The 20,541-nt window shown below is 41.9% G+C and overlaps 1 protein-coding gene across 4 annotated transcripts in view; it reads left to right on the forward strand.

Annotated features, from left to right (window-relative positions):
• The window catches only part of DPP6 (dipeptidyl peptidase like 6), a 571,473-nt gene that overhangs the window by 411,646 nt on the left and 139,286 nt on the right, over positions 1-20,541 (forward strand). For all 4 annotated transcript variants that reach the window (XM_080383697.1, XM_080383699.1, XM_080383696.1 and 1 more), the window contains exons 4-5: positions 9,388-9,482; positions 12,921-12,995. In XM_080383697.1, coding sequence (XP_080239823.1) covers positions 9,388-9,482; positions 12,921-12,995 — 170 coding nt within the window. The remainder of the gene's footprint in view (positions 1-9,387; positions 9,483-12,920; positions 12,996-20,541) is intronic.

Raw genomic sequence — 20,541 nt, forward strand, 5'->3', positions numbered from 1 at the left:
GGGACTATTTCCTGGGAAATTAGTTGTTTGGGGTTAAATTGCTTTTGGCCTGTGCTGAATGCAGGAAGTTTCTGGCAGGGAATCAAAGGGATGAGTGTAATCTGGTATCTCCAGCTGTCTGGACTCGGGTAACCTAGGGGTCATCTGCACTTTTCCTGCTATAACGTTAGGGTTTGAAGAGCACATGGCATCAGCACAACTGAACTGGAAAAGGAGATGACAGAGAATTTTTGAGGAAGATTTCTGAGCTCTGGGATACACCAAAGTCAGCTCAGTGTGCTGCAAAGTCCCCATGCTGCTGTCAGTCATTACGGAGAGATAAACTGAGGGCAGCAAGCAATAAAATGTGTGGGTTTGCTGTTGTTGTTAGGATTCTGTAGCAGTTTTGTAATCAGGATGATTTGCCCTGGATGGAGTCAAAATGGATTTACTCCAGAGGATTTCTCATTCATTTTTTCCCTAATTGTAGCATGTCTCTTCACACCACCACCACCCCCCACCCCCACCCCCCACCCCCCATGTGTTACAAAAGCAGGTAGAAGCAGAGAAGAGGAGTTATTTGAAGCTGAAAGGAGTTCTCTGTGTCTCACGTGGACTTCAGCTTTTCATGCCTAGGCCACTAAGCCGTGATCTGAGCCTACAGAGTTCCCAGACTGGGGCTCTTTGAAGCGGAGTTCAGTCTCACAAACGAGAGGCAGCAGCAGAATTGTACCCGGTTTCAAATTTGGGACTGAAATTTCAAAGGTGTGCTCCTCCTGGATTTCAGGCTTGGTGCTGAGGTCTTCTCTCAATGAGATTGAATTAGTTTTTTTTTTTTGTTGAGTTTGGATCTTGAAAGATTTGGGATTAGACAAAAAAGAGGAACAAACTGGCATTAGTGATTTTTATAGTTTTAAGTTTTCCCAGGACAGCCTTCTTCAAGCTTTTGTCAAGTTTATTTACAACCTTGCTAGCGATGCACATGGATATGGGAATTTTTCTGAGCTATAATTGTGTTTTATTTTACTGGTACTACTGTAAAGGCACTATATTGGTGCACCAAGTGCAACTGTATTGAGATGATGAGCAATTAAAACCACTTCTTGCATAACAAAGCACATTCTATCATGTTGCACTTACTTAATATACCAGTGCAATGTGTTATACAGCATTTAGCTAAATTATGGTAAATCACCTATTTAAAGAAGTTTTCCTTTCAGCCTCTCATGTGATAAAAAAAATAGGCTGGAAACAGTAAAAGGGTAATGACCCATAATGCCAGAAAGATAAAAATGGGATTTCAGTCGTCTCCTGGAATTAAAGGCTGTAGCGATGTTGTTAAAGGCAAGCTGTTCCCTGTCCCCTGTTGCTTCCTTGCATCAGCATCATGAAGTATAACCGACTCTTCCTTATTTCTGCACTGCAGAGTAGCAAGACTGAAGAAAAAGGAGTTGCTGGTGGGGGCAGGTGTGTTGAAGGCAAAAGGCAGGGTGGTGGCAGCGGGCTGTGATGAGATACAGGTGTCAAGGTCTACAGGGACCATCCCTAAGGACCAGCTCTCACTGTGGGTGGGATGAAGCTGCAGGTATGGAAATGGGGTTTCTTTGCTGTTCACCGCTCATGATCCTTGCTGCCATCTCTCTCGTTATCCCAGAGCCAGCTTACTGCAGCACCAGGGGACAGGGGATGGGAAGCCTTCCCTGCATTTTCTCTCTGGGAAGCAGCTCGGTATCAAAACAAGCTTGGCTTCTGCTTTGGGGAGGGAATTTCAGATTCAGTTGTTTTACGGGTACATGCTACAAATATCAAATAGATGAACTGCAGGACTTGAAAGAACAACAAATCATAGTATTAAATGCATCATCACAATGGTCACCTTTTCCACCTCAATTTGGGATTGCATCTGTCTGGACACCTGAATAGGCTTCCATCAGGGGCTGATTGTGCTTTTATTTTGCTTTATGTTCTGTGTGGTTAAGTCCTAAAGCAGTTAGTGACCATGCATGGTCCTTGCATTTGTGGAATATTTATTCCCTGTGCTTTTCTGAGGCGTAAACCACACCTCCCCCAGGGAGTGTAGGTCCGGGGGGGGGGGGGGGGGGGGGGGGCACTCTCCTCCAGGACTCCAGTTAGGCACATACTGTCCTAAATGAGTCAATAATCCTGCAGGCTTACTAAATAAGGTCGTTTCCCCTGCCATGAAAGCACAGTAAAATAAGTATTTCCCCAAGCCTGTGTTCATCCTTCTCCCTGTTCATATCATGTTCCACCTTCTCCCTCGTTTGGTACTTTTTGTTAATGTTTGCTGGGTTTTTCTTCTGTCAGTTTTTATTTCCTCTGTGAATTTCCCGTGTGCTGTCGTTTTCCTCTCTGCTTCCATTGTTTCCCAAAACCTCAGGCTCTCTCTCTCTCACAAGCAGTCTCTGAAGACAGTAGGCTCATGCTTCTGCTGCATCTGGCAGGATTAAGGGATTTTTTAAGATCTTGACCCCACACACTGCAGCCTCTTAACCTCAGCTTATCCTCTTCCCTCCCCTGTGTCACTCAGAAAGTGCATCATTTTTTTTTACAGGAAATCCCAAGTCCCCCCCAGTTTCCTTGCCATGGGAGATGCTCCCAAGCTGTGTGGATGGCTGTACCCACACAGGCGCCTGGTGCCTCGCCTGTGCTGACAGGCTGCTCTCTCCCCTCGGGGCTGTGGGTGGGTGGGCTGGCTTGCGGGTGGGAATGCCGGTAGTCACAGCAGGGAATGCTCCCTGCTGCCCACCCCACAGCTTGCCCGGGTACCCGCTTCAGTCGTGATGCTGTTCCCACGGAGACACACTATATTTCAGTGTAAACTGGCAGCCTCCCCCAGTCCTGCAAATGTGGGTAATCACTTATAAGCCAGTTTGATTTGGTTGTTTTAGTGGGTTTTTTTTTTTCCCTGTGTGCCACAGGTCAGCTGTGGATGGTCCAGGTTTGCTCTCTCCAGCCAGCCCCCCCTCTTTGCCCCCGGTGTGTGCGTGCTGGGGGTGAGGGCTGTGGCATGCCCAAGCCCACCCAAGGGGCATACCCCTTCTGTTCCCCACCTCTGGTCTCCAGCCCCTGTGCTGGGGCTCACCTGGCAATCCAGAAGACTTGCTGGGATGCTAAACAAGCAGAAGATTTTTTTAATTTTAATTCCACTTCCTCATCTTCATATGTTTTTCCAAATGAATATGGCTATAGTACATGCCATTGCCAGCCTGAAAATACCAATTCCATCTGAAAAAATATCTGTCCTACTGTTGCAAACATTCTGCCCATTATCTTGTTAGATGTTAAGTGCTAACCAGTTGTGTGTGATCGATACCCGCCTGGAAGGACGCCAAGAAACCCTTTGCTGGTTCAGGCATTGCTGTTGTGTCAGCCAAGGGGGGCTCAGCCTGGCTGCGTGCTGAGTGATGCCCTGCACCGCGGTGGGCAGTGCTGCAGGGCTGGTGGAAGGCTTGTCCTTCAGATGGAAGATAAAATTCTAAAGACCTGACTGCTTTCCATCGTTAAAAACCTCACAGCACCTTTTGTTTTTTCGGAAGAGAGAGGGTGATAGCATCAGGCTCTTGACTTGTTTCCAGCTGCAGTAATCGGTTTCATTGGGTTGGACAAGGGGGTTGCGAAGCTCAGAGGAATCTTCCAGGGGTTCTGACCCCACTGTAAAGCCCAGCAGATGCAAACAGCCTGCCAGCTGCCGTAGGTCATGCCTGAGGTCAGGTCGAGCAAGGGCCTTGCTACAGCGGCAGGGATGAGAAATAACAGGAGAGTGCCAGTCCCCTCTTGGTGGCCCGGTGACGTTCGCTGCGCCAGCGCAGAGCTCCGTCCCAGCAGCACGTGGCCTGCCGCAACGTGACCTCGGTCCCTGCACAGCGATGTGGGCTGAGTCCCGCAGGATGTGCTGCCGCCTGCTCTCTTGACATGGCATCATTTGTTTGTCAGGCTTGTTGGTCATGCTGGTATCTGGAGGTTTACTTATCTGAAATGGTTCAGAACAACTTCAGGACTTAAATTCCCTTTATTCACCAATCTTCCTTAATCTTAGGGATTGAGAACAATAATTCCCTTGACACTGCCTTTCATCAGACTAAGACTCATTCAATTATCTTCCGCGTCTGTTGATCTGAAACTACAGGACTTGGGAAGTTGCCTTTTCCTCTAAATCTGTGGCTCTAAATGATGGGAGCTGTCCTAACAGTCCTGATACTGCCTTCTGCCTTTTGCTGAGTCCTGCTGCTGACTTGCTGCATGTGAATAACTTTTTTTTCCCCCTGTTTTTCATTTGTCAGTTGCTAAACTGATAGAAAATTACAGTTTCATCAAAAATATTTTTTTAGAGCTGGATTTAAATTCTGATTCCTTCTCATATTTTATCACATAGTTCTGCTTTCTGGTCTCCGTAATGTCTGACAAATAATGAAAATTCTCCTCGAAAGCATGCTGGTCCTGCTGTTACCTTACTAACCAGTCTCTCATCTCTGATAGCGTGTAGTTACTTAGTCTCATCAGAGGAGCTGTACAGCCATAGATTTGTGAGCATTGACATTAATGCAAATCTGTGTTCCTGTAGCAGGATGCAATTCCTTCTATTCTTTGCGCCGCCAGCACTCAAACTTACTCCTAGAAGTAAAATTGTCCCAGACATTCTTGGCCACTGTGGTGAGCTGCTTAGTCTGGTGCCTGGTCTGACACACTGCAATGTAAAAAGAAGTGGTTTTGGCACAGGCAAGTGCTCCTCTAGCCCAGTGCTGGATCTCTAACCACGGCAATAGCTGATGCTATGTTAGACTTAAGCCTGGCCCCTTTTAGTGGTTCATAATGAGGCAGCCCTGCATTAGGGATGATCGATAGTATATCCTAGCTTTTTTCTTTAATATCTGACAGTTTATCAATTGCCCATGAGTTTTTGTACTCCCTTGTTTTATATCATGGCAAATCATCTGTGCTGTCTTGCTCTCTTAGTGATGTCCAACGTTTTGTTGGCTGTTTAGGATGCCTCTGCCTATCGAGCTGATAATTCAAGGTCCCCAAATGATACCAGTGACAGCTTCATGATCTTTCTCCTGAGTTACAACTGCCAGTTGCAGGTTCAGCAGCACAGCAGCACAGGTGGGCGAGTTTCCAGAGAACCCTGTGCCTTTCCTGATGGTCAAACCTTGGAAAGGGTTGGCCAGGTAGCATGCCTGAAAATGCAAAACCTGCACTGGAGCCACAGGGCATAATGAATTGTACTTTTAAGAAAAATCCCATGGTTTTGTCTTGTTTCATCCTAAACAAGAGGCCAACGGGCAGAGCTGCCAGGCTAAGCAAACCCATGTGTGTGCTGTTCCTGCCGAGGACTCAGCAACTGCAAGGGGCACGAGCTCCCTGTCACTAGATCTGTTCTCTCTGCACGTGTATTTCCTGACTGAATTTAAAAGAAAGATGTGTACAAAGAAGCTGGGAAACTCTGACACTGCAAATATATCATTGGTGTTGGGTTTTCTGCTTTCACTCGTTCTGCTTAGCAGGTTTTTAAAAATTTCTGCCAAGGCTGCCCCATTCCTCTGTGCTGACTCTCTGCAGCACCAAGGCTGCTCTGCTATTTCTAGTTACCACTGCTTTTTGTAATCAGTCACTTTGTGAGCTTGACTACATATCCGTGTCTACACTCACAGACACGTAATATATCCTACCAACCAGACATCTTCCTGGAAGTTGAAAGAGGGGGAGGAGTTGGCAAAGTGAACTCTGCTGTTAAGAAATGGAGTACATGGCTTTATGCCTGAAAGTTACAATTTTCAGCATCATTTACACTGAACACCAGCCCCAAAGAAAGGCAGGTATGAAAAATAAGATGCAGTGATGACCTTTATCAGCTGTGGTGACAACTATAAATCAGGCTGCAAATTCTCATCAGCTCACTGAACAGAATTCATTACAGGCAGAGGCTGCTGCATTGCTTTTCGTCTTTGATTGAGGTATGTCCCATTTAAATAAATGCTCTTGCACTGGAACAAATCACACATTTCAAAACAAAGTCCAGGAATATTATTCATTAATTGTTTTGAGGTCCAAGATAATACAACTTACAGACCAGCTAAACCTCATGGTGTTTTGCTTGGAGTATAATGCAGAACAATTTGTTCTTCTCTTAAGCAGACCAATTTTCTGTTCATTAATTCAAATGCTGTGTTGATGGCTTGTATTGAATATAATAGCAAGATTTACAGCCCTAACAAATCAGTGCTGCTTCATTTATTCTTCCTTATTCATACCAGAAGTACATGCAGCAGATTAGCACCTGATTTTAAAATTGTTGCACTTTAACAAATAATGAGAAAGTCTTTCATCTCCTACTTCCAACTATGGAGCAACTTTTATGTAATCATCTTGAAGTTTCACAGTTTATTAAAATGTTATGTTTTTCTGGAACACAGGGAGCAATAAAAGTTTAGTAGCAATTTCATTACGGGCACTAATGTAACTTCCATCAGTTCGTGCAATGTTCAGGAAACAGCTACCAAGTATTAACAGCCCCACAGACTCATTAGATTAATAAGCTACTTTACCTGGGTACCGAACTTTGAGCTGAGTTTCACTGCTAGGTTGGGGTTTTTTTCCCCGTAATTAGGATATATCCTGAGAGGCTTACAATTATCCAAATGCTTTGCCGACCATATTTAAAATGTGATTTTTCTGCCTAGAACTTAGTATGTAATTGGAAAACATTCTGTGTTGTTGTCATAGGGTGATTATTAAAGCAGCAATCTTTTTCAAAATGTCTTGTAGTCAGGTAATATTCTGTCTCTCAGTTTAGTTATTCTTGCTATTTCTGGAATATCTGAAAAAAAACATTTGGACTGCATACTTTCCCCATATAACAAATGATGCCTCAGCCCTAGTGGCCTAAGAATATAAAGGCAAGGTATGTAGAAAGCATTAATACCTTTTATTATATCAGTCCCTAAATTGTCAGTAAAAAATATTTTTTTTAGGGATTTGGCCACAGAAGCTAGAAGTTAAAGTTGTAAATAAGTCGATGCTGGATCAGACCCCAGAGGTTGTCTCTTCTGGTGTCTGGCCTGGGACAAGAGCAAATACCTAGTGAAGATTTTTAGAAAGTAGGTGAATTTCTCAAGATGATAATTTGCGATATGCTAGTCGTCCCTTGCAATTGAAGGTTCAAGGGCTTTCTGAAAAGTGCCTCCCCTCAAGATCCACAATCTTTGATGGATTTTTCTTCCATTTTTCTAGTTCTTGCTTGGAGCCACATGCAGTCCTGGCACCTGCTCTCCTCTGGGACCGTGACTTCCACAGCTTGTTTACCTTCTGCGGGAAGGAATAATCCCTTTTATTTGTGCTGAACCTGTCACTGGCTGGTGTCACTTAGTACCTCCCCATACTTATTTTGGAAAAGCAGGGAATGAGCATTCATTATTTATCTTCACGCTGCTTATGACTTTTTTGACTTCTGTCCTCGTTCTGTTCAATCACTTCTTTCCCACCCAGGGTTAAGAATCTTCATTTGTTCTGTTATAAATTGTATGAAGCAATACTGTAAAGTCCTGAGTATAATAAGGCATACTTAGGAAAGTGCCATGCCCTTGGACAACACTCCAGAACTATTGACAAAATTTTAATACTGTCAAACCCAAACAGGAGCTCTCTTCATTATTCTGGTCTCAAATGCAAGTCTTAATCTAATTCAGATCCTGCATATTTTATTCATCACTGAAGATGTTGATAACATTTATTCTGTAGTTAAAAGAAAGAGGTGCTTTGAGAATTTTTTTGCCTACAAGTGTAAAGGGCTGCTGCTGTGATTTGGACACTGAGAAGAATCTTTCTAAGTCTCTAATATCTTGTTGTCTGTTTGTAAAGGATCATCTGTTTTACAGCAACAGCTTGGCCTCACAGAATATGATTCATCCCAATCTCAGAAAAGATTTTTTTCTTCCTACGCTTACATATAAAACTGTGATATGTAGGAGATGACTGTTTTTGATAGTAGTAAGTTGAGCATAGAAGCTTTTCATCTACACTTCCAGAGCTTTTTACAAAGATGGTTAATGACTGTAATGAGGATTGCTGTCTCCAGCTTAGAAATAAAAGAAGACTGAGAAATAGGTAGGGAAAGAGTATGCTAGTTCCATACATCCAGGTTTTGAAAGAACTGGGTCTCTGTATCCAGTGTTGTCTTCAGGAGGTTACACCGAGCTGGGCAGTGTGTACCTGCTTGTGGTTACAATGAGTTGGGTCTGTGTTTGAATAGATCCCATAGGACATAAACTCGCCTTTGACTCATTCCAGGACAACTCGTGGATAATGTTTAACCATTCATGTGCCCCTAACACTTGTGGAATGCATCATGGTAGCCACCCTGGGGTAGCCACAGCGGGGGCAGGCAATGAGGAATCATTTTCCTAACTGAAGCTGAAGGCAGGCATTTGGTAGGATCCATCAGTTCTCAATCTTAGTTTAGCCAGGTTGCAAAAAAGCAATAACCCTACTCCCGTGTCAAGAAAAGCTGTCAAATATTTTAATGGAAGTGTGCTCGGGACTTAGGTTTTAGGTTTTATCTGTGGGGCAGTGCATGTAAGGACTGGTCAGACTCAAACTTCAGTTTATGACATCTGACAAGATGACAACCCTTTACTGCTGTAACATTTTTCATCCTGAACCTTTGACCCTTACTCATTTGGAGTTTTTTTCATGTGTCTACCCCAGCCTTTCTGTCAAGTAGGCTTTGAGCTTTGAGAGCTGGAGACTCTCTCCTGCCTGTGCAGAAGCTACCACCAGAGGGGATCCTTGTCCTTGCCCACATATCCGGAGTGCTGGAGTAGTCCCAAAGTGCCAGAGGGACAAGCCAACTTGTCTCGTTCCATGTGAAAATTGCAGTTCCTTTGTACGCATCTCCTTTCTGGTGTAGGTTTGCAGGACAAAGGGTGGAGCTGGAAGATCTGCACAATATTAGGTTCCAGAATCTGCTTTGTTAGAGGGTGATTTGCTTTTAACTTTCAGAGAATTTCCAGGCATCTGGCTAATTAAACTCCTACAGAAACCGAGGATCTTACAAACCTTTAAGGATAAGGAGTGGTGTTCGACCTGGAATTTTTTCCTACACTAACCATGAAGCAAGCTGCGTATGTACTATTCAAAACAGGTCCCCCTCTTGCATTCAGGTCTGCAAAAGTATGGCAGAATAAACACATGACAAGTGCTAACCATGTTGTTAATGACTAACCTGGAAGCCACTGTAACATCACAGCAATGGCTGCGTTAAAAAAAAAAAAGTATCTGTGTTCTTTAGAGGGAAGTTCCCAACAGTACTTTTGGTTCAAGTCCATAGTTAGGTTCAACACAAACAGACAATTTCAGATTTCCTTAATGTTCTTTTCTTTTTCCTCCTTGCAGATAATGAATTCATTTATAGGAACCAGAATGGCACAGTGATTCTGAGGAATGTTGAAACTAACAATTCAACAATATTAATAGAAAACAAAAAAATTGTAAGTATTTTCTATAACAAGTAGCAGAATTTCACAGTTTTCTTGCAGTTGAATCAGTAAAGCAGAAAATTAGTTTGGTTTCAACTTCATGTATTGTCAAGGAGAAGCGATACACCAGTAATACTATGGGCTACACAATGACTGATAATGTGAAATTGAACTCCAGCTTTTGTTATTGTTCTGCAAGCTCAGTTTCTTTCATGCTACAGGAATGTATCATATAGATATTTGAAACTAGTCTTGCATATCATATATAATTGAAAGATGCAGAATTCTCATCTTTGCATGCTTAATAGAAAAGACAATTGATATAATTAACTGTCTTTTGGTAGCATTCTCCACATTCCGCCATGCAAATATTTATATTTTTAATTTGTGGATTTGCTGATTTTTCTTGCCTAATGGTCGAGATGTAATTTCAGTCTTGTTATGAATAGTGTTGATGAATGGAAGTGGAGTTGCATATGAGAGAAACCCTAAGAAATTATTGGGAAAAGAAGTTAGGAGGTGGCTATTAAAATAAATGAAAATAAATTCACCGCTGATACAGAGTATTATTTATAAATGATCTAAGTGTTTTGTAGCATTGTTTTTCATCACAGATGAAGCCAGCATTGCAGCAGAAGTTAGTAAATTAAATGTCAGAGTGTTTTCTATATTTCCAGCAAGAAATTAATTTCTGAAGTAAAATACACTTATGCGTATTTATGATGACATATGAATCACGTTGTCCTGCTAAAATTGTCACTTATGCAGGACCTGCTTAAAGTTTTGGTTAGCTTGAGGTAGTTTTGTTGTACTGTCTCATTGTGAAACTACAAAAGCAGAGGATGGCTAACAAAGACTGATCTTAATGACCCAAGTTCTGCCAAAACCAGCTTTAGAAACTCAAAAGCTGAAAGTAAATCTACAAGAAAGCTATAAACCCACATTCCAGGTTGATTTTATTTTGCAATATGAGTATATGACTCAAAAAAAGCTCAAGTACAGTATTAATTCTTTTTTAATGAGACAAAGAATTTATCACTGAATTATTATTGCAGAACCCAACCTTAATCTTCACATGCTGCCATTTAACCTTACACCTTTGCTACATCACATAAGCAGTCCTCTTTTATCAGAGTGGAACCCCTTTGTTCACACTGCTGTTAAGGCTAAAGGAATGGGCTGGCTTCCTTTAATGCCGAGGTCTGTTGAAGTCAATCTTCTTCCATTTGGCCTCTGTTTATTCCCCTGGTTTTAATTTTTTTCAATCTGTAAGAAAAGCACAGTGTTGCAAGATAATCCTACTTTTTCATGCCGTGGCCTCCCTACTGCCTGTCCTACCCTTGCTCCTCTGCCCTCTCAGTAAATCAACCTGCAGAGCATCACCTCCACATCAATCCAGAAAGTCCCGATAGAAGAGCTGCTGTTACACCTTATCCAGGCACGCTGTCTATGTCCTTTTCCTTCCCACCCCTGGGTCAAAGAAACTTTTGCTACCTTGGCATGTTTTCCTTTCTCTGTGTTATTAATATAACAGTAAGTAAAATCTGTCTTCATGCTGACACTGCTGGCTCTCACACTCCCCATCCTGACCCAAACTGTCCATTACCTCGCCCAAAGGGGTAGATGCCACATCCTTTGAAACACTCAATGTCAGGCTGGACAGGGCTCTAAGCAACCTGACTGTCATGGTCCACTCAGTGGACTCATGATGGTTCTTTAACTATGATCTCGAAGCGCAAAAATCAAGGCGACCATGCCAAGCGGTTATGCTTCAATCAAACAGCACAATTTTATTGTTTGCCCGTAAAGCAGCGTGCAATAGGTAGAAAGACAGAAAGTGAATAAAGGGTAAAGTAAAAAGAAAAGGAAAGAGGATGATAGCTACCGCCACGGGTCCAAGGCATCCCTATGGTCCCAGGTCCAGGCAGCATCCTGCCGGTCCTTCCGATCGTCATAATCCTTGGTGGGGACCTTCCGATCCTTGGTGGGGAATATCTCCAAAGTTCAGTTGCTAAGGAGGCATCTTTTTATGCCAAGCAACACACCTTGCTCCACCTCTGGTCCATGGACTTCCACCAGTCTCCGCCCTCTCGAGCCAGGTTATCTTGCCCCAGAGGTGGGTAGCTTCAGACCAGGAGGCGTGTTCTTGTATTGTTTTCTGGTTCATTGTTATGACCACGGTTGTGATCCATCTTCTGGACAGCTGTTATGCTGTTATTCAATCCCAGGCTGCAGGGAGCGGCATAGTATTCCTCCTCGTACCGTGCAGTTCTCTTTCCCAGGGTCTTTGTGTCTTGGTGTCCATGAGGACCATATTCCATCTCCAGTCTCTGTTGGCAATGTTGAGACAATATTGTTCTCTTTAGACCGACTCTTACACTGACTTACACTCAAGGCCAGGCTGGACGGGGCTCTGAGCAACCTGACCTAGTTGAAGATGTCCCTGCTCATTGCAGGGGCATTGGACTAGGTGGCCTCTAAAGGTCCCTTCCAACACAAACTGTATGATTCTGCACCGGTCCCCTCTGGCTGTGTGCTGGGTGCCCATGCAGCACCTCCAGCCTCGCTGGCGGCGGGGAGGGCTCGCCCAGCGGGATGCTGTGTGTCTCCCTGCAGCCCAAATTCCCCCTTCCGTTCTGCTCCATGGGAATCTCTCAAGGACTTACATCTAATTCATGAGGTGAGAGGGTGAGATTTAAAAAGCCGTGGGTGAGCGTTGTGTTAGTGGCACCTCTCTTTGACCTTGCCGCTGTGCGTGCCAGCAATGTATCATATCGAAATGTGCTGGAAAGGAGAAATGTCAGCACTATACAAACGAGCAGTGGAGCAGCAAAAAGGTATTTCCTGACAAGCCTTAAGATATTTTGGCATCTCTTCTTGTTAGGAAGACTTACAGCGCAGCTTTTTGCAGAACCCAGGTCAGGTTGCACCTGGAAAGCTGTATCACCACAGCATCCCAAAGACTTGTATAACTGGGTGAAATGGGATGGTTTTCCTCAGTGTTGTCTTAATTGGAAGAGGTAGTGGTGGCTCTTTATGCTAATTTGCTCCAGCAGCTATTTACTGGTTTTTATCACCGGCTCTTTGGCCAGTGACTGCAGGGACTGGGAGGGAATTAATAAACTAAGTTTTCTACTCAGAGCTTTCAGCTACCTGCTGCCCGCAGCTGCCCCACCAGCCACTGTGCAGTAAGTTCATAAGGAAAATCCTGATTTTTTGAGATAGCTGTCTGCTCTCAGTCTCAATGCAGTAATGCTTTCTCTAATGGGCGCATATAAGTGCCCACTTAACATTTCTGGGTTTTGAAAAGAGGTGTGTTGTATTATTTTTCAAGACACTTCGTCTGGCAGAATTCTTCATTGCTAGAAAGATGGTCATAACAATTAGTTGCAGAAGTCATTGGCTTGAAAACTGAAAAATATTTATTTCAATGTTTGATTTATTTTCTAGGTCTCCTTAAAGGCTATTCGATATGAAGTATCACCTGACCGGGAATATGCACTATTTGCTTTTAATGTTGAGCCAGTAAGTAAATAGATTTTATTTCAAAATACACTGCTTCCCCCCACCCCCACCCCCACCCCCACCCCCCAGTTCTATGCCAGTAAGATATTTAAAATTAATTGCTTCCTATGAAACAAAGAAAACCCCTCACTTAGATATTCTCAGAGCGTGTCATACTGCCATCTAGTAGAGAAGGGAGGTAGAAATTACACCGTAGAGGAAACACTGCCATTGCCAAGATTTTATGGTCTTTGCGAGGGGGATTGTAAGGACATGTCTTTGCTACAAGGATTTCTATTCCTCTTCTGTGATTTTTTTTTTTTTTCATGGTGCCTTTTTCAGTCACACTATAAATTTCTTCCCCTGAACAAAAAGCAACTGTCAGTGTCTCCCACAACTGAAATAATACATTAATTATGGTGTCACTGTTCCCAGTGCTGCAGTTAGGGTTGAGCTATCACTTTCATTATAAATTCTTTTCTTCAGATGGTTAGGTATAAATCATTCGTAAGAAATCACTGTTGGGTTACTACTAAGTTTTAGATTATGGTGAATTTTCTACCAAACTTCAAAAAAGAAAAGTGTAATGAGTCATTTTTAAATGATGACTAAAGAATCAAATGCATGGGAAGCAGTTCTTCAACATGAATAATATTTATTTTCTTTTTAAATCCTACTAGTAGAAGACCTGAAATCATTGAAGGGTAGCTATGTTGTACTACTTGGATAAACTATAAGCCCTATATATTTTCTTTCCATAATCTAGAATTACATTGATTCCTCAAAATGAAAATAATTCATTCACTAGCAACTGTAATTCTTCTTCCGTAAAATAAATCAAGTTTCAGCTGCTAACCAGAGGAAATTTGTTGGTCTTTTAGGTGGTAGAGGTTGTGGCTCTGTTGCTCATCTGATTTCTCTGCTGTCATCTTTGGAGTTACTCCTGACTCGCAGTACTATAAAAGTCAGTTGAACCATGCCTGGTGTTAGAAAAAGTTCAAATAAAACTGTATCAGAAACTTCAGGGATAATTCATAATGACTGCTTCTTGGGAAATCATTGCTGGTGTGACTTCATTTACCCGAAGCATTTACCTAGCAGAGCTCTAGACAGAGATGCATGTGGAAGTGTGAAGTTAAATGTAAATATGAGGAAGACAGCCTCATGGCCACAGAGCAAGCAAAGCCTTTGCCTAAACCCCCTCCACCCCACCTTGTGTGCTAGGGACGTTTTATAAAATTCAATTATTTTAATGGAGATTGGCCTTTGGCTGTGGCAGCCCTTTGCTGATACTGCTCAGGTGCGATGTGCAAGCTGGAGGAGCCCCGAGGAGAGAGGCCTTCCTCAGTTCCTCTGAGAATGAGGAGGAAATGTCTATAACAACAAGAAGCATAATAACAGGAAAAAAAAAAAAATCATTCCTGAAAAGCAGCAGTAAGAAATTCACTTTTTATTCTCAACCTTATTTCACCAAAAGGACTGCACACTCCTAAGATCTGCAAGAAACCAAGTTGCAGCCTGGACTGTGTTCAGCCTGCAGAGTAATGCTTGATGTAGGCAGTGGAGGAGGAGGAGGAGGATGGGGATGGAAAGGGGTGGGCTGGACCTGCTTCCTCCACATCCTCCTCCCTCCATTTCAGCGCTTGCAGATCTGTGGGTTTGAGGTACAAGCGAAACACAGAGTGTGTGGTGCTTAAGGCACCTGGCTGGAGGAGAAAGAGCAGCACACAGCCAGGTAGTCCCCTCCTCACACCACGTCCTCTTCCAGAAAGGAAAACCCAAGGTGGAAAGCTGGAAACATGACCTTTGGGAAGATTTTGGGATGTGAAATACATTCAGTATATATATTTATTTAATATAAATATAAAGAGAGCATTGCAAATTGTTCACGTATTCATATAGGGGTTTATGATAGCAAGAGTTCCTGAAATAGTTTTCTGAAACAAAACCAAACCAAACAAAATAAAATTAACCCCCCTTCTTTTTCCTTTAAGATCCATGCTTGTGAAGGGTACAAAGATTTTATTTTTTTTTTTTTAAGAAGCATAGTAACAGAGGGATGGTAAGATTCACTCTTCGATGTTGCATCCTTAAGCCATGATGGGTGGCTCTTTGTGCATTACAGTTGCAATAATCCTTGAATTACTTATTCAGCTTTCTTCTCACTTGATATGCAGACTGTGGCTACAAATAATTGCATGTTAGTTAGCTTTTCACATTTTCTGCATTTCAAACTCTATTCTTGGACAAAATTCAAATTATGCTGTTTTCTGCAACACAAGAAATTGATTAGCAAAGCCTTGGGCAGTTGTCCTTGTTCCAAAGTCAAAGGGAAATTTCAGGAAATGTAATGGCAAAGGACATTTGTTGGAAATTTAATTCTACAAACACTTTTAAAAAAGAAACTTCTTGAAATTATTGTGTACTTATTTCATAGGTGTCAGAAAGTGTTGCTTTCATTTTTGCCATTTGAAAGTGTGATGTGGTGCCTTTTAATTTTTTATGAGTATAGATGATTTCATCATTTTTTCACACAATACATTTATGCTGCATTTACATATGTGTATAATATCTTCATATACATAATATGAGTTACTCATTTTATAGTTTATATGTAGTTTATAGCTATATTTTATATAGCTGAATTCTAATATCAAATGGGTTCAGCCTCTATTTTTAATAGCAGCTAGGAATAAACATCAAAACAGAAGAGCATAATATGTCGCTGAAAATTTCAATGAAGTGAAATGTTTTTTAAGAAAATGCTACAAAGTCATCCCCTGCCACTAACGGTTCCTTCTAAGAATTTTCTATTTATTTGCACAGGAGCATCTCTGCTCAGTGTTGGTCTGGGTAATGGCACTGACACCCACATTTGAACAACACAGCCCTGAACTGGCAGACACCTATTTTGCAGAGATATTGAGGCAACTAATGTGTGTTTTCCTGTTGTATCTCTTCATCGTCTTAGAGGATGATGAATTAAAGTGTGTTCCCAAAAATATATTTCTCCCAGGAAGCTTGGCACGCAGTTGCGAGACTGGTGTGGGTACAGTGTGGCTGGTTGGGCTGTCAGGTTTCATTCTAAATGCTTTTTTGCAGTGCTTGTATTTACAGAAGCTTAATCTTTCAGGCAGCAATATTCTGGGTAAGCCTTGTGCTAATAGGGAGCTTTTCTAACCTTGAACACAGAAGATTTGGTCTTTTTCTGGAAAGGTCATAGGGAAGGCAGTTGGCTGCTTTGTCAGTAAAATACTCTTGCAATTTTTCTGTTGTTTTTATGTTTTTGGTTTCTTTACACTAAAACAAGGTCCAACCTCAGGCTGAATTCACAAGGTGAAGTTTTGGGCAAACATTGGGGAATAAATACACGGGTAGAGAAACAATGGTTTCAAATCATCCTTCACCAGAAGAAGTGTGTGGGGCTCCAGCTATAGAGCTCAGTAACCCCAAAACACATAAGCAAATCAAGGTTTAGCCACAGCATCTCAGCAGAAAGGGTGCAGAGGGTCAAGGCTGCCTGGTGGTGTCAGGTCAAGGTCACTCCTGCCCAGCACATGGCTCCCCCAGCACTGCTGGCTGAGCTCCGCGCTCCCTGCCTGCCTCCCAGCGAGACGGCAGAGGTCTCGGTGGTGTTGGGGCTGGGATCACGCTTGTGGGTCTCCGTGGCCTCCACGAGAGATTTCCTAAGTAGCCCAGTGACAAACCACCTCTTCAATTCCGCGACTGGGAGAGCGATAGGGTAGGAATAGTGATGAGTAGCCAGGCACACGGCATTGCAGCCCCCCGCGGTAGTCAGTTACCAGTGGGGTTTGTGTAACCGCAATAAAAGAAATAGAGGAAAGAAAATGAGAGGAAAAGTGATTTTCTTGAGTGACATGGTAAGACATTAAGTAGAGAATATTTAATTGCCTTTATTATGAATAGCTGTCTTTGTAATGCAAGAGAGGAAATAAAGTGGCCGAGGTTCTTCTTAAAGCTATTTGTTCTTCGTTTCCAATTTACCAGTCCATTACTGTGTTTGAGCTAGTTAAGAGCAATTACACACAGGAAATCCTGGCTGATTAATATGGACCAAACTGCTAAGTCTTCTGAACAACAATTAGGGCTTAGAGACTTTTATAGCTGATACAACAGACGCTATTACCTATTTTGCAGTTAAAGGAATGCGTTTTTATAATGCTGAAAGCTGCAAAGAATTAATCATCGTTGTAATTAGAACAGGCCTGACTATTTTTTTTTTCAGTAGTGATGTGGTGACTTTAGTATTTCTTTTCTCCCTGCCTGTTGCCATAGATCTCATGGGAGTGGTGGGACCAAAGAGAGCTCAGAAAGCCCTGGTCCAAACCCTGGACTTCGTATTTAGAGCATGAATGAAGTAAAAAGCATTATTCAGGAAAAGCAGCATATTAGTATTGTTGTTATTACTATTTTTTACTATTTGTCCCAAGTCTGGTTGTTATGTGGAAGGAACAGGTTTGGTGCTTACAGCTCCAATTACAATCTCAATCTGCTTTAATTAGTTGTGTAAAAATTAAAATAATATAAAGCTTGTTATTTCCCAAACAGTAATGGGTATAAATATTAATGAGTCCTCACAGCATCCTTTTGAGTTAGGTGAGAACTATTATTATGATAAATATACCTCTGAAAATTAGACACTGTCATAACTATCATCAGTAACACTGCTAATATTATAGCTATGATATTTATTACTTAATTTAAATGGATTTACCAGTGCTACAAATAGGTTTGCATAAACCTGTTTTCTATCTGTGGCAATAAATATATTTCAAATTTACTTTTTTCATACCCACCCAATGTTGTTTTCAGGAACAATTGAAATGATATAGTGATTGCACTATGTAAATTGAGCACAGTTAGAACATTTGTACCATGAAATAATGCTACCTGGTTTCGTGATTTGTTCAATTTTTGGTGTTTGTTGTAAACCTGTAGAATTTTTGAGTGGAGCATTTTGAGGGAAAAAGCTTATATTTATAGTTTTCATATCCTTTTGTTTATTTGGATGTAGTTTTGAATCTTTGTTGCTCATAAACCAGAAGGACTCTTCTATTGTAAAGCTGCACAATAGAAGGACAGCGTTGGCATTTATCAAAGGCTAGCAGCTAAACCTTTTTCCCCAACATTTTCAAGCCTAAAGCAGTGTAGCTTTGTTTACTTATGAGAATTAGTTGCCTGTTATTAGGGTAAATAACTGTAGTTTCACTTCCTACATTAAAAAAAAAAAAAAAAATCAGTCCTGATAATGTGAAGTTTTCCTGTTATTACATCTGTGCATGTGTATATCTTCAAGCAAAATACCTTCTAATTTCTGGGTTCACCAGAGGACTGTAGTCATTCACTGCTGCTGGGATGAGCAGAAGTCAAGTTATTAATGAATTAGTGCAATCACATAGACCAGCCACTCATCAGATCTGATGATTTGCTAAATCTCGGGTCTTTTTCATGAAAACAACATCTTCTATTGATTCCCATAGAATAAATATTATTAGTAGCACTCAGCTAATATTTAATATTTCAGTGAAATGCTCAAAACTTCTGAAAATTACAGCATTTTTATGAGCGTACCTGTGTGGGGCTTTAGCGAGGTGATTCTGGAGCTCCAGGGCTGAAAGTGGGGACCACCTTTTGTCTCCTTCTTCTGCCATATTCTTGCATCCTGCTTTGAGTCATATTATTTCAACAGCCAAGATCAGTAAATATCCTTGTTCAATAATGTGCTTTTTATCCTGTTTGTAGTGATAAGGAGATCAGAAGTGGTCCGGCTACATTTACATAATAAAAGCTAAAGCTTGTGTGTCCAGAAGTATCATATTAGCAAGGAAGTTTTGAGAACATAGGAGAGGTTAATTTTTCTGGGAGATAGTTTACTTTGGACTTGAAGCTGAGGCAGCAGCTATTATTTGACAGAATTTAGAGCGAGTCATTTATTTTAAAAGGGGAGTGTTGTGGGTTGTTTTTTGTTGTTTTGTTTGCTTGTTTTTTTTAATTATGAATCTGGTCTACTTAAAATACCCATTATGAAAGACTGCCTATCTTTTCTAATCTCTAAGCCCACCACGAATAAATTCCCTAATCTGCTATTTTCAGTGCGAGCAACACTGAACAGCAACGAGATAGACAAAAGAGGATTTTGAAAGGCATCAGAGAAGGTTGATTCAAAAACATTTCTCTGCTTCCATTTGCTTTTCTGTTGGACCTGGAGGTGTGCAGCTCACCCAGGACACCAGCACTTTGCGGTCACCTTGCATTAAATAAACTAAAGCTGCTAATAAATGAAGTCTGGGCAACGGGGAGGTTTTCCTACCGATGAATCTCAGTTCAGGCAGAAGTAGCAATATCTCTGTCAGACATACCAACATGCCGAGTTTTTCTGTTGTGTGTTGGTATCAGTAATTGGTTCCGCCTAATTAATATTTGATATCTGCAGTGGCACAGAGAGAGAGGGAATTTTGCCACACAACTCTAGAGGGATTTATTGGTTTTCAAAACTCTATTACAGCGTTGTGCAAACACTGTCTTCTCAGGTGTCCTCAGTTGTGCCTTCAGCAGCAGAGCCCTTTGGATGCCAATTTTTTTCCCGCTGCGCATGCTTGCAAAATTAAAAATTCTTGCTATGGGAGGGTGAATAGCCATTTTAATTGAGTAAACATGTTATCAGGTGATGGGAATATTTGTTCTTACTGCTCAGAAGTCATCGGTCTGTCCAATTTCTGTTACGTTGTGTTTTTAGAATAGAAATTTTTTGGACACGGACACAGGACAGTAGGGCAATAATTAGTGACAGGTTTAATCCTAGAGCTCCCTTTTGAAGGAGAAACTACAGAAACTAATCTGTCATGGTTTAGCCAAAACCAGGACAATTTCATATTGGTAACTTTCAGGACAAATTTGGGACTAACAAGGGGCAGGGGGGGGAGCAGGTGTAGTTGGGAAGAGGTCAGACCTGTTCTTTACTTTATTTGTGTTGGAGGAGCATCACGGTTCATTTCAAATCCCTACAAAGCTCCAGCAGAAAATGTGTTCCTTTATGTAGCCTGAATGTGGGGGTTTTTTTGCTCTTAGCAGCAATCCTGATCTGGCACAGCTCAGTTTAATTACAGAAACATTTCCAGCTTAAACAAGGAGTTAAGAGTGGGGTTAGGCACTCAGTGCACAAACTGCAGGGCCATTTCAGTAGTTAAGCTCCTTGGGCCATGGGCCATGGGATTCTTATTTAAAATTAAGGGTCTGTAACTCTGGGTAGATGCAGCGACAAAAAACTTGGAGTGAAATGACATCTCCCATATCTTTTTCTTTATTTTCCATTCGTAATACAGGAGAAATGAGGCACTGAATCTCAGCAGAGTAGTGAGTAGGTGCAGGCTTCCTGTGTTTATTGTCCGTGGAAAAAGGTGTTTGCACCCCTTAAATGCAAGGAATGGGTCCCCAGCCCAGCATCCCATCCCCCACAGGTATTCTAGGAATGGGATCATCTCAGTGTTGAAGGAAATGGTGGGGACCCTGCATTTATCGTGAGTAGCCACCGTGGTTGCTTGTGGGC

The sequence above is a fragment of the Falco punctatus genome, assembly GCF_963210335.1.
Source record: "Falco punctatus genome assembly, chromosome: 4".
Classification (NCBI taxonomy): Eukaryota; Metazoa; Chordata; class Aves; order Falconiformes; family Falconidae; genus Falco; species Falco punctatus.